The sequence below is a fragment of the Lolium rigidum genome, chromosome 3, assembly GCF_022539505.1.
Source record: "Lolium rigidum isolate FL_2022 chromosome 3, APGP_CSIRO_Lrig_0.1, whole genome shotgun sequence".
Lineage (NCBI taxonomy): Eukaryota > Viridiplantae > Streptophyta > Magnoliopsida > Poales > Poaceae > Lolium > Lolium rigidum.
Window position 1 is genome coordinate 328156650 of NC_061510.1, and position 13054 is coordinate 328169703.

General features: G+C 46.8%; 2 protein-coding genes across 2 annotated transcripts; both read left to right on the plus strand.

Moving 5' to 3' along the window:
* Positions 1 to 4645: 4645 nt before the first annotated feature.
* On the plus strand, positions 4646 to 6823 carry LOC124700024 (ferredoxin C 2, chloroplastic-like). The gene is made up of 8 exons (XM_047232226.1): positions 4646 to 4704; positions 4777 to 5020; positions 5106 to 5169; positions 5399 to 5487; positions 6014 to 6082; positions 6212 to 6256; positions 6452 to 6510; positions 6606 to 6823. The coding sequence occupies exons 1-7, from the start codon at positions 4679 to 4681 to the stop codon at positions 6494 to 6496; spliced, it is 582 nt and encodes a 193-aa protein (XP_047088182.1). The 5' UTR covers positions 4646 to 4678; the 3' UTR covers positions 6497 to 6510; positions 6606 to 6823.
* A 1257-nt stretch (positions 6824 to 8080) lies between these two features.
* On the plus strand, positions 8081 to 10028 carry LOC124700025 (uncharacterized tRNA/rRNA methyltransferase YsgA-like). Its single transcript, XM_047232228.1, has 4 exons — positions 8081 to 8367; positions 8488 to 8770; positions 8912 to 8962; positions 9605 to 10028. The coding sequence occupies exons 1-4, from the start codon at positions 8081 to 8083 to the stop codon at positions 10022 to 10024; spliced, it is 1041 nt and encodes a 346-aa protein (XP_047088184.1). The 3' UTR covers positions 10025 to 10028.
* The last annotated feature ends 3026 nt before the right edge of the window (positions 10029 to 13054 follow it).

The window sequence follows — 13054 nt, forward strand, 5'->3', positions numbered from 1 at the left end:
GGCTTGATTACAGTGTGCAATGCTTGCAAATTTGCAAGTGCCAGAACAATTGGGTATTAATTCTTGTGCTCAATTCATGATTATGCTCAATTGAGCATTACCGTGGTCTTAACAGTGTTATTCAGTAATGAATTGATGTGTGCTTTGCTTGTGTAACATGATCCAGTGGTTCATCAAGCCTTTGATGTGCTTCTGGATACAATCATAAAGTCATTAATTCAGTTATCTATTTATTCAGTTATGACTTGGTTGGATTTCTTCAGTAGCTGGTTAATTCCTGTTGCTGTACTTGGCTATGGCAATCTATAGCAAGAGCTAGCAAGCTTTGATGATCATCTGATCATCATTTGCTTGATGGTTAACTGCTGTGCTTCCTTCTGTGGCTCTCTGGGGCTCACTCTGTGCTGTGTATGCATCACACAAGCTTTGCCTGATGTGTGCTGTTGCTTGCTTAAGCATCAATTGATGTCTGCCATGATCCATTTGATCATTTGCAAGACTCTGGTGCATCAATTGCTTGTCTGTTTCATTTATCTGTTTATCTGGCTTTAATAGATGGATGAATGATGTGAACTCGTGATTCAGCGATGATCATTTCAATGAATTTGTTAGGGCTAGCTGGATGTCAACCACTCGGTTGGGTACCCTAGCCCACTACCGAACCTTTACGGTGATGATGTGGTGGTTCTAAGTGTTGGCTGTGGGTTGAGGTAGCCCTGGCAGCACTGTGATGCTGTCAAGGGTAGCTCCCCCTTTCTATGGCTTGCTGTGCATGGACAAATGCTTTCTGGCTGATCATGTTTGACTACCAGAAAGCATTTTGATGTTGACAATACTGGTAGAAACTTGTATTTCTACCATTCTGATGGTGTAGCTAGACTGTTAGGTGCTTGGTGACTTGGAATGGCTAATTAGGATCAAATCCATGATGGATTTCTCTGGTTGTGTCACTGTGTTGACATAACCAGTGTTCCCTTGGTTGTTTTCCTTCTAGCCTTTGCTTTATTTGCTGGCACCAAATGATTTTGCAACCAAGTGATGATACATCCAGGGTTTCATACCCTTTTTGATTCTGTGATGCATGTGTATGCTTATTGATGAGCAAAGCATGTGTTTGCTCGAGTTCTTTTGTGTATACCTCACTCCAGCTCCTAGAAAATGGGTGTTGGTGTAGAGGATTTCTTCGATGTGGTGATGATGCTTGCCCTGCTCCTCCTTGCAATCTTGTGGTGCTTGATTCGAGTCTTTGTGGTGAGTTAGGCGGGTTGAACAGCGAGTGGGCTGTTCTTCCCGTTCTTCGCCGTGCTTGTGTTCTTACCCCGGAGATTCTCGCCGATGGAGCTGCTAGGGTTTTGGCTTGGTGAAAAGGTTTTATACCTAGCCTGCCTTGCTTCCCTGGTCGACAGCTCCACCAGTTCACTTTGGTGACTCACTGTGTGTGTGGTGCTGTTGTGCATGCACACATGCTGTGTGTGCTGCCTGTGTGTATGTGTGTACCAGAGGCTTGGGACTTGAGCTGTGAGAAGATCAGCTCGGCAGCTTTGGTCATATCCTCTCCAATTTCATTTGATTTCTAACCTGCCAAGTGGCTATGCCACTTGGCATAACTTGTTTTCTTTGTGTTTGTGTGCAGGGATCAAATTGAGCAAATGGTCATGAAGATCATCAAGCTCAAGTGTTTAAATGAATATTAGCTTGTAGTTTTAGGATAGATCATTAAATTGTAATTTCCTTTTCTTTTCTTTTTCTATTTTCCAATTCTTGTAATATGTTGTATTTATTTCAATTGTGAATAATGTAAAGACAATGTATATTGTGTGATAATCAATAAAGCTCAAGGTTTTCTCTAGTGAGCTTTACTTATTATTTGTATTGTTCATAATGTGTATTATTTAACTTAATGAATTTCCTCATAATTGAATTATGGTTATTTATTTAATGTTTGAATTTGAAATTCAAATTCAACTTTGGTTTGAATTCAATCATGCAACTTAAATTTGAATTCAATCATGCAACCTAAGATTGTGATGCAATAGCTCTTCTCTCTTCTCAAAACCCTAATTTAGTTGAGTAGGAACAAGTTTGTCGCACTCTCGGAACCCTAACCCTGTAAGGTGTCGAGAGAGAAACCTGTCCCCCTTCGATGCAGTTTTGTTTTACAAGCGCGAAATTTCCCCAGAATTTACGATGCAATGCACATCCCTTTCTAAAATCTACCCCTCGATCGTCTCTAAACCTGGGACATTACAGTCTCCGTCTCGTCTCCGTCCAGGTCCGGGTGCGCCTCGAGGAGCGACACTCCATGTCCCCGCGAGGTTTGACCTAGTGTTGGAGAATTTTTTTCAGATGAGGTGGGGACATTTTTTCCTTCGGGCGGCACCGTCGAGGGGAGGAGGCCATGACCCCGAAGGGCGGCGGTTCACCACCCTCTCCGGTCTCCGTGGTCTCCACCAAGTCGCCAATGGCGAGCCCATGGTGTGCGCTCATGGAGGAATAGGGCGCTGGTGGACGCTCCCAGGTCTGGACTTGATTGCGGTTTGGAAAGGATGATGAGGGATGTTGTGTAAAATTTACAGAAATAATTCATTTGTTCTTTCCACCTAGGACCTGATAGAGGGCACCACATTCCAGAAAACGGGTTAAGACCGATAAAACGAATAATGAGTGCTATGTGTTACGAACCGACACCAATAGTGGTAGTTAAGTGCTATTCCAGGCCAACTTAGTAGTTAAGTGACAATGTTACCCCACTTATGGTGGTTTTGATTCATTTTCTCTATTTCTGGACTTGGCAATCACTGCCTCGTGGTCATCCCAAGGACTACTATCCAGTGATATTTCATAGTTTATAAGACTCTAGTGACTAATTCATTCAAAGGTCAATAACATTGTTCGAAACAAGCATGTATGCATCACTCTCCGATGTGCAACATCTACGGCCACCATCGACAATTTTTTCATACTTTCTGGACCAAAATTGGTGGCCATACATGTTTACTTTATTCTTGCAGATCGGTGGCGATCTTGTCGGTATCATCGTTATGGTCGACGAGGAGGCGGGTATATCTTAGACGCGTTTGGTAGACTGTGCCCGATTTGGAGCTTACTAGCGCAGTGGCGTGATGACACCTGCTTGTTCGGAACGAGCCACGAGCTAAAATTGGCCTGTTGTTTGGTAGGTCGGGCTACATGGTTTGAAATCACAGGCTCGTGGTCATCCATAGGACTACTCTCGAGTGATATTTCGTAATTTATAAGACTCTAGTGAGTAGTTCATTCACAGATCAATAACATTGTTCGAAACAAGCATGTATGCATCACTTGCCGATGTGCAAGATCTACAGTCGCCATCGACAATTTTTCCATGCTTTTTGGACCAAAATTGGTGGCCATACGAGTGTTTACCTCATTCTTGCACATCGACGGTGATCTCGCCGGCATCATCGTTATGGTGGATGAGGAGGCAAGTATACCTTATTCTTGTCCTGCATAATATCGTCATAGCCACCATAACGATGATGCCGGTTGACCAAACTCTAACTTTAGTGGCTCTTTTACAGCGTCGAGCACATGTACGATGCCCCTCCCCCTCCCACTGCGGGAGTGGCTAGCAGAGGAGGCAAGGATCTGTCGATTCCCAATCATAAACGACGGGAGCAAGAAAGATGGCGGATGCTAGGTTTCCACCCTACCCACCGCCTACCTTTTTTTTCAGGGAGAACAGAGACAAAGCTTAGAGCATCTCTAATAGAGCTCGTAAACACGCAGACTGAAAACACTGAGTTCAGTTCACCGAACTCGTGTTTACGGGTCGAAAAATTGCTGGCGCAGAATAGACCCCGTAAACGAAAACTGTAAAACAGCATATTTTAAAGGCCCACCTATCATTTTTTTCATTTTTCCTCTATTTTTCTTTTTTTTCCTGGTCGTCTTCTTCCCGAGCTCGCCCCGCCCGGCCACCAGCGAGCTCGCCCTACGCCGCGCTCGCCCCGCCCCACGCCGTGCTCCGCCCCGCGCCTTGCCGCGCCCCACGCCGCACCAGTCCCACACCATGCCCGACCACCAGCGAGCTCGCCCCACGCCGCGCCCGCCCCGCAGAGCTCACGTCGCCCCACGCCGCCGCGAGCTCGCTAGCCCGCGCCGCCCCAAGACGCCCACGAGCTCACCCCACACCCCGCGACGGCGCGAGCTCGCCCCGCGCCGCCACACGCCGTCGAGTGTATTGGCGGAATTTGGTATGATCTGAAATTTCAGCGTGCCACGAGTAGAGTTGTGTGTTCAGTTCGCCCTTTCAGCTCTACTTTTGCATGCCGAGTTGAGTTTTCGGGTGCAACCTGTAATTTTTTTTCGGCCGGATGTATTTACATTACTAATCTGCCATTTTTCTAAACTAAATCCGTAAATTGGTAGTTATTTTTCAGTTTTCGCATTTTTAGGGACTCTGTTAGATGCTCTTTATGGACACGCGCCGACTCGTGCGGGCACATGCTGACACGGTCACAGCCTGCCTCACAGGGACACCCACTCCGCGCCAGCTTTGGGTTAACGGTACAGAGCCTCCTCGTCGCTCCCCCTTATCCGCTTCAAGCCAACCAAACCGTTCGGAACTTCGCCGCTCCCGCTCGCCGGCCGCGCCTCATCTCGCCGGCCCGCCGCCTACAGACAGCGCAAGGCCAGGATGGCGGCGTGCCCCACCGCGACCACGTACGCGCGCGCACTCCACGCCCTCCTCTTCTAACGGTGTAGCTCACTCATTCATCCAAGCTCTCCCTGCAGGGCTCGCGTGGGCGCGCACGGAGGACCGTGCCGCCTGTGGAGGAGAAGCGAGGGGACCCCAAACGTCCTCGCAGCCTCCGCTACGCCACTGCCCGCGGGTGGTCGCCGGTCGGTCCGCGGCACGAGGGCGCGCGCCTCGGAGCTGCAGCAGGCGCCCGCCGCCACGGCGTCGGGCGTCGCGACCCACAAGGTCACCGTCCACGACCGGGAGCGCGGGGTCGTCCACGAGTTCGTCGTGCCCCAGGTATGTGCGCGTGCGTCTCGGTTCCTCCTTGTTGAGATGTTGCTGGTCTTGATTGGTGCCATTTTTGGGCGACGGCCGCGTGCAGGACCAGTACATTCTGCACACCGCGGAGGCGCAGGACATCACGCTCCCGTTCGCGTGCCGCCATGGTACAGTGCTTCCTTTGTCAATCCTTAGTGGGAACAGAACTACTGAATTAAGCAAGTTGATCCATGCTATTCCTATTGTTTATGGACTCGAGTAGTTGCTGCAGTTTTTAGAATTCAGTTGGTGCTACCGAACCTTGTAATTTACCCTCCGACTAGCGTAAGATATTCATTTGCTTGCTATGATCTAGAGACAACTTGCTGAATCAGGAAACCATGTGCTAATGATCAGGTTGCTGTACTAGCTGCGCGGTTCGGATAAAATCAGGGCAGATTAGACAGCCTGAAGCACTTGGAATATCTGCTGAGTTAAGGGAGAAGGTAAACCCACTTGTTGTAATTTGTTGTCATTGGGGTTCTTCATGTTTTCCTTAGTGTCAAACATCGTCTATGGCTGCGCTATTTTCCTGTTCCAGTTCAGTTGTATCATTTTCATTTGTCTATGGGCTGCACCATTATCGTCACATAATCCAACTCAGTCTTATTCTCCGCATTGCGCGGTATTCCTGTGATTAGTACTGCTGTGGCATTTAGCTTTATGAGTCATTGTAGATTGTAGTAACGTTATGTTATGAATTATGGCATTTATGTAGATTGAGAGATTTGGAAAGGTTGTAGGAAGAGAGTTGTTTTAGAAATGATTTATTGAGATTAATCGGGCAATCCTTTGGTTTTGGTACCCTAATTGCCAAGAGATTTCAACTAGTATGTAAATCAGGTGCTCTAGCTATGCTCATATACAGCCTATATGTTGTGTCTTTCATCGTTCATTGTGATGCTACAGTTCTACAAACTGAAATTTAAATCTTATGGATGTCATGTCACATTTTTATGGGTTCATTTTCAGGGGTACGCATTGCTATGTGTTGGTTACCCATCCTCTGATGTTGAGGTTGAAACTCAAGATGAAGATGAGGTAAGCGCATCTGCAAAACTATCTTCTGAAGACTTAAGACTTGTGTAGTTCAAATGTACAGTAGGAACTAGAAAATTCTTTTCAATTCTGATGATTGAGCCGCTAAGGATGATCCATCTCAATTTATAGGTATACTGGCTCCAGTTTGGAAGATATTTTGCACGAGGGCCTATTGTGAGTATTACGAGCTTACTTATTTACAAACTGCGGTTTATGTAGTGGGACGCCTTGAGCAGAGAAATTTGTGTGGCACTAGCACATAATGTGTGCTGATGGCTGTGGTTATCGATCGAGTTGTTATTCCCTCTTATATGTGCACTTTTCTAGCTTCTGCTAATACGAAATCGACACATTTGTTTTCCCTTTCAGGACAGAGATGATTACGCACTAGAGCTTGCAATGGGAGATGAGTGATACGTGCATAACAGGTTTGCGCCACTGTAAATTTCATTCCTGTAATATCAAATCACCTCATTATTTGTTTCACCAATTATAACTCTCTCTTTCCTCTTTCTTTTTACAGAGATACATGGCTTTTACGAGTCGTTCCGCCAGTTGGTAGGTTATAGAGTAAATAGAATCATTTCGGCACACTACTCTCCATGTTGCGTGTCCTGTACTTCTGCAATTTCGGATGTGCAAATATGTTTCTTGTAGAGATGCCATTTCTCATTTTTCGCACTTGGTAGACGAAGAACGCCATGGAGTGAATGTAAAGATGCGAGCTACTTAGCCCTCAATCTTCAGTGCAACGACTAGAGTATTCTAGCAGTGGTTGCCACCAATTAGTTAAACTACGTTCCCTTACCCATGGATACATCAAAACTGAATATGCTGTGTGTTCTTATCGTGATGAACATAACTACAACAGGAGCTATGATTGACGGTAGTACTATTCTCTGTAAACTGAAACAACAGAGTACAAGGACATCGATTGAAAGTCAATATTGAGGCGAGCAGCTACAAACAAACAGCAGTTACCTGCCGGTCATGTTGTTTCAAGAGTGCATTCCACTTTTAAAATTTTAGGCAAATTTCACAAAACCATGATTGTTGGGGGCTAGGGTTTCACAAGACCACAATGGAAGGAAACTTTATCAGAAAATCACAACTTTTGGGGTAAATTGTTTCAGCAAACTCAAATTTCACAATTTAGTAAGTTTGAGACAGTTTCTGATAACCTGGGTCCACAAGTTGGGTGTCATATGGCAGATGAAATGGTCCTCTTCAGTCTCCTGCAGACCGAACATGAACTAAACAATAACAAAGTTTTTTTCATAATTTTTGTAAACTTCGACAGAAAATGTTCAAAGATTCAAACTTGTGGTTCTCAGAAACGTCTCCTCTGCCATGTGGCACCTAACTTGTGGGCAAGTTGTGAGGTGAAGCTTTAAAATTCACGAGATTTGTGTTATCCAGAATGACTTACTCCAAATTTTTTGATTTTATGATAAAATTTCTTTCGGTTGTGGTTGTGTGAAAACCTTGCCACTGTAATTGTGGTTTGTGAGTTTTTCTCTAAATGTTAGTTGTGCATTTCTGACATATATTATCCTAGACCCATTTTTCTCCTATTTAGTGAAAATTCTAACATAATAAACTTAGAAAACTTTGCACACAGTTTAGCCTGTTTTAGATAATATCAATATATTAATATTTTAGATTATAATGTGGCGCAATAAAAATGACTAAAGCTCGATACGCCTACCCTTCTCTTCTCCATCCGTTCGGTCGCCATCCTTCTTATATTGTTGAACCTCGATTGTCGCCTCACATCATTGCCTAAATGACATTTTTCAAACAAAGATGTTCCAAACTTAGAAATGCCTAAATCGAGTGTAAAAATGAATTTGGCTTTTTAAAACTACATGCGGTAGTTCTTTTTACAGGGTAAAAATGAATCTGACACTTTATTTCAAGTTTCAACGAGTAGATAAGACGGGCTCGCCCGACGCAAAGCTGCCAAAGGAGCGACCGAGCGAGACATACCACGCCGCAATGCTACTGGCGCGCTCGCCGCCACCGCCATTGCTCCGGGTGGCCAGCTCCTCGGCGCACTCGGTCCGCGCCTTCCCTTCTCGCTGCCTGGCCGCTCCCCGCGCCGCCGCGAACGCTGACGCCGTGACGGCCGCGTCGAAGGCGTCTTCTCTCTGGGGCGGGCAAAAGCGCAAGCAGGTGGCGAGCGTGGCGAATCCCCTGGTGAAGCACTGCGTGAAGCTCCGGGACTCCGCCGCGTACCGCCGATCCTGCCGACGTCTCCTCCTCGTCGGCCTCGCCCCTATCAAGTACCTTCCGCTCCCGTCTCTCTGGTCCCCTTCTCACAGTGTCCGTACGTCCTGTGAATTCTCGTTTTATCCTCCCATTTCTGATTCTATGCTCATCCTTCTCGGTGGTGTTTGCTGCAGGGAGATTTGTGCGCTTGGTTTCGCATCCATCGACTGCTTGCTTCTCTTGGACGGTGTAGAGATCCCGGATGAATTGCATGAGCTCTCTGGCGATGTTGTGTATGTGAGCGCCACTGTCATGAAGAAGATTTCCGGGATGCGGTCAGTTGATTCCACTGAGGCGATTGCTGTCATGCACATGCCTAAGAATTTCTGTGACCTCAATGGCGATGAAGGAGGGGCTGGACTTGATGGGTTGTTTCATCAGTCTCCAAATAGGATTCTAGTCCTTGATGGGATTCAGGTGAAAATTAGATATTCAACAATTGTTCAGAGGCAATCACTCTAATTTTGATTAGAAACGACACATAGTGCATTGTTTATTTCTTTTATTCGAAATTTGTACAATGTATCTGATGCCATTCATGGCCCCGCTACTTGCCAGGATCCTGGTAACCTTGGAACGTTGATAAGATCGGCTTGTGCTTTCAAATGGGTATGCAAATCTCTGCTTCCGCTTCCTTACATGGCTATTTCACTTACTAATTTACACAATTCATATATCACATGATTCGGTTAATGGGTATGAAGGTTATTACGAGAGCATTTATTTTATCCTTTAGTAATCTGTTTTAGATTTATGTGATCATGAAGGTAAAATAATCTGAAGTGTGAGAGAATGGAAAACATCCAATTGTTAGGTTTCAGACATTTGTCGGGTGATAGTATAATAGTGGCGGATCTAGAAAATTTTCTTAGGGTGGGGCAACTAAAATAATCTAAGTACATATGAGCTATATTTTTTAAAATTTTCTTTTTTCTCACTAAAAAGTATGCTATGATGAAATGTTAGGGTGGGGCACGCCCCACCCTAACACAAGCTGGCTCCGCCACTGTAGTATAACCCGTAGCGCCATTTGTGATATTTTTGAAGTTGATGCTTCATCAGGCAAAAAGAGTATATTGTGATGGGTTAAAATACTAGAAATGTCATTATACTCAAAATATTTGCACAGGTGCATTAAGTATCTCTGATTCAGGAAACTTACGACTCTGCAAAGTGCCATCTGTTTCTTTTCCGTTTTTCTCTTTGCGAACTTTTATTCTTCTAGTAACATGTAGATCCAACAATCAACAGGATGCGGTATTTCTTCTTCCTGCTTGCTGTGACCCTTTCAATGAAAAGGCTCTTCGTGCAGCTCGAGGAGCCTCTTTGCAGCTTCCGGTTGTTTCCGGTAACTGGTGTGATCTTCAAGCTTTGGTGACTAAATATGACATGAAGATGTTGGCAGGCCATCCAAAAAGCGGCAGTGATGGTTTTGAAGAGACTCGCCCGCTGTCCAAAGAGCTAGCAGATTCTCTGATGAGTAAGTCTCTATGCTTAGTGTTAGGAAGTGAGGGCAATGGCCTCTCCGAAGAGACCATCCAAGGTTGTGAACTTGTAAGCATTCCTATGGAAGGTATTTTCGAATCTCTGAATGTTTCAGTTGCTGGTGGTATATTTTTATTTATGTTACAACTCAGACAGGAAACATATAACAGAACTTTAGCTCCTTAAGTTACCTTCTTGTCTGAGTCTTGTATATTTTGTGGCTGCTTGTTCGGACATCTTATTGGAAGTGAAGAAAATATACCATTTTGTTTCTGGCACGCAGTCGTCAAACCCTTACCACCCTTGATAGTTGTAAAGAAATCTCAGGACAATATATGGAAAATCTCGACTACTACCTCCGTCCCAAGGAATAAGGCGCACGCGTATTCCAAGACAAACTTTGACCATAAAAATTGAGCAACAAAATCTTGATTATATTATATGTAATTAGTATCGTTGGATTCGTATTGAAAAGCACTTTCTAATGATGTTAATTTTATACAAATAATCTTTATATATTTAAAGTAATGCTTAGTCAAACGAAAAACACGTAAAACGAGGGCGCCTTATTCCTTGAATCGGAGGTAGTATATATCAAGGGTTGTGACCACCCTTGATAATAGTAAAGAAATCTCAGGACAATATATGGAAAATCTTGACCATATATCAAGGGTTTCGATCCTTTCATACTGGGAATGGAAAAAAACTCTGTAAAGCTGCGTATGAGCCTTTCCAATTACCAGACCATCTGGAGTTTCCCAAAAAGCAGCATAAATGATGTCTTACACTTGCCATAAGAATCTTACCACCTGCATACCCGGTCTAAGTATTTGTTCCTCTCAGCCAGACTAGAAGGCCTGGCCCAGCAGCCAGCCTAAACGAGATCTACACTTTCCATATGAATCCTCCCATCTGGTTCATGTGTTTGTTCTGTGGAACTGAACTAGTAGAAATCGCATATCAGCTAAAAGTTCAATCATTTTGCGAATTTTGGTGTCGGATGCTTAGAATATGTAGATACTACATTAACCAGCTGAACTAGATTTTCCTTCGCTACTGATGTATGGTACCCATGGAAAGAAAACTTGAACAATTTGTCTTAGCAACTATAGCACCGAACGTTCAAGCTAAGCCAACTATATTATGCTTGTCAGTCTTGTGTAAGGATCACAACAAGCTGGAACTGGAAGAAGAAAGGTCCCATATATTACACACATAATTTAGTTATCATGTATGACATGGTACCACAAATACAGTGTATAGGATTAAAATTAAAAAGACTAAAAAAATAATTTACTATTTTGGCCATCGTTGAAAAGGACCGAAATTTGGAAAATTTTACGTTGTTTTAGGAATTTTTTATGAGTTTGATCAGAAATTTTAACTTATGTGTGATTTGAGTCTAATTTTGAGATATAAATATTTTGGCCCATCAAAATCACAATAATTGGTTACGTATGGAGGGCTTTCAGGACACGGTCACCGCCGCTTGGGGTTCGGTGCACCACAACGACCCGTTCCTTCGCCTTTGGCTTCGCCTACAGGCCACGGCTCGGTGTCTCACCAGTTGGAGCGCCAAAACCGTCGGCAACGTCAAGGTTCGCATGGCGGTGGCTCGGGAGTTCGTCCTACGCTTCGACAAGGCTCAGGAACAGAGGAATCTTTCGCCGGAGGAGGCTTGGCTGCACAAGCAGCTCAAGGTCGCTTACCTTGGGCTCGCTTCGCTCGACCGCACCATGGCGCGGCAGCGCGCTCGGATCGCTTGCCTCCGCGATGGCGACGCCAACACTCCGTTCTTCCATCAGCACTGCACCTACCGCATCCACGCCATCCTTGTCGACGGGCAGACGTTGACGGATCACGCTGACATTGCGGAGGCGGCTTTCATGCACTACGACGGCCTGCTGGGCACTGCAGAAACCCGCGACTGCACGCTCGACTTCGCCCAGCTGATTGAGCCCGCGGCTGGCCTTGATTCCCTCGAGGCCCCCTTCTCCGCCGATGAAATCTGGGGCGCAGTCAAGCGCATGCCGGCCCGCAAGGCACCCGGGCCCGACGGATTCACCGCGGATTTCCTCCGTGCCTGCCGGGGCACCGGCAGGACATCGTCGACGTCTTCCGCGCAGCTCTACGAGCTGCGCGGTCGAGGCTTCCACCGCCTAAACCAGGCCTTGATGACGCTGTTGCCTAAGCGTGCGGACGCGACTTCCCTTGGCGACTATAGGCCCATCAGCCTTATTCACCTGGTTGCCAAGCTATTCGCCAAGACGCTTTCGCTGCGCCTAGCACCGCGCCTCGACGAGCTGGTTAGCGCCAACCAAAACGCGTTCATCTCCGGCCGCAGCCTGCACGACAACTTCATCTTGGTGAAGCAATCTGCCCGCCTCCTCCACCAGCTCGGGGAGCCCCGCATCCTCCTCAAGCTCGACCTGGCAAAGGCCTTCGATTCCATCTCGTGGCCGTTCCTCCTCGAAGCCCTGCGCCAGTACGGCTTTGGTGATCGCTTCCTGGGCTGGCTTGGCAGCACGCGGGTCCTAATCAACGGCGAGCCCGGCCCACCCATCTGGCACCGGAGAGGTTTACGGCAGGGAGATCCCCTCTCGCCCCAGCTCTTCGTCCTGGGAGTCGACGCCTCGGCCGCCCGGTCCGGCCGCGCGATCAGCGAAGGCATCCTGCAACGCCTACACCCACGGCGTCACATCCCGGCGTTTTCGCTATACGCTGATGATGTGGTGCTGTTTTGCTGCCCCACGATGGAGGACGTGACCGCCGTGCGTGAGATCCTGCGGCTGTTTGGCCGCGCGTCCGGACTCCAGGTCAACTACGCTAAGAGCTCGGCCACTCTCATTCGCTGCGACGAGGGAGCCGTTGCGCCGGCGCTGCACGAGCTTGGCTGCCCCACGGCCGGCCTGCCGCTAACCTACCTAGGCATTCCCCTGACTCTGCGGAGACCAACAACTGCTCAACTACAACCTCTGGTTGAACGCGCCGCTGCTGGCCTCCCCACCTGGAAGGCGAAACTCATGACCAAGGCTGGGCGCGCAACGCTGGTCAAGGCGGTGATCAGCGCCATTCCCATCCACCAGCAGCTGGTGCTTGGACTCCCCAAGAAAACGCTAAAACTCATCGACAAGATCAAGAGGGGTTTCCGTGGGAGGGTAAGAAGGAAGCCAAAGGTGGAAACTGCCACGTCAACTGGAGCCGAGTCTGCAGGCC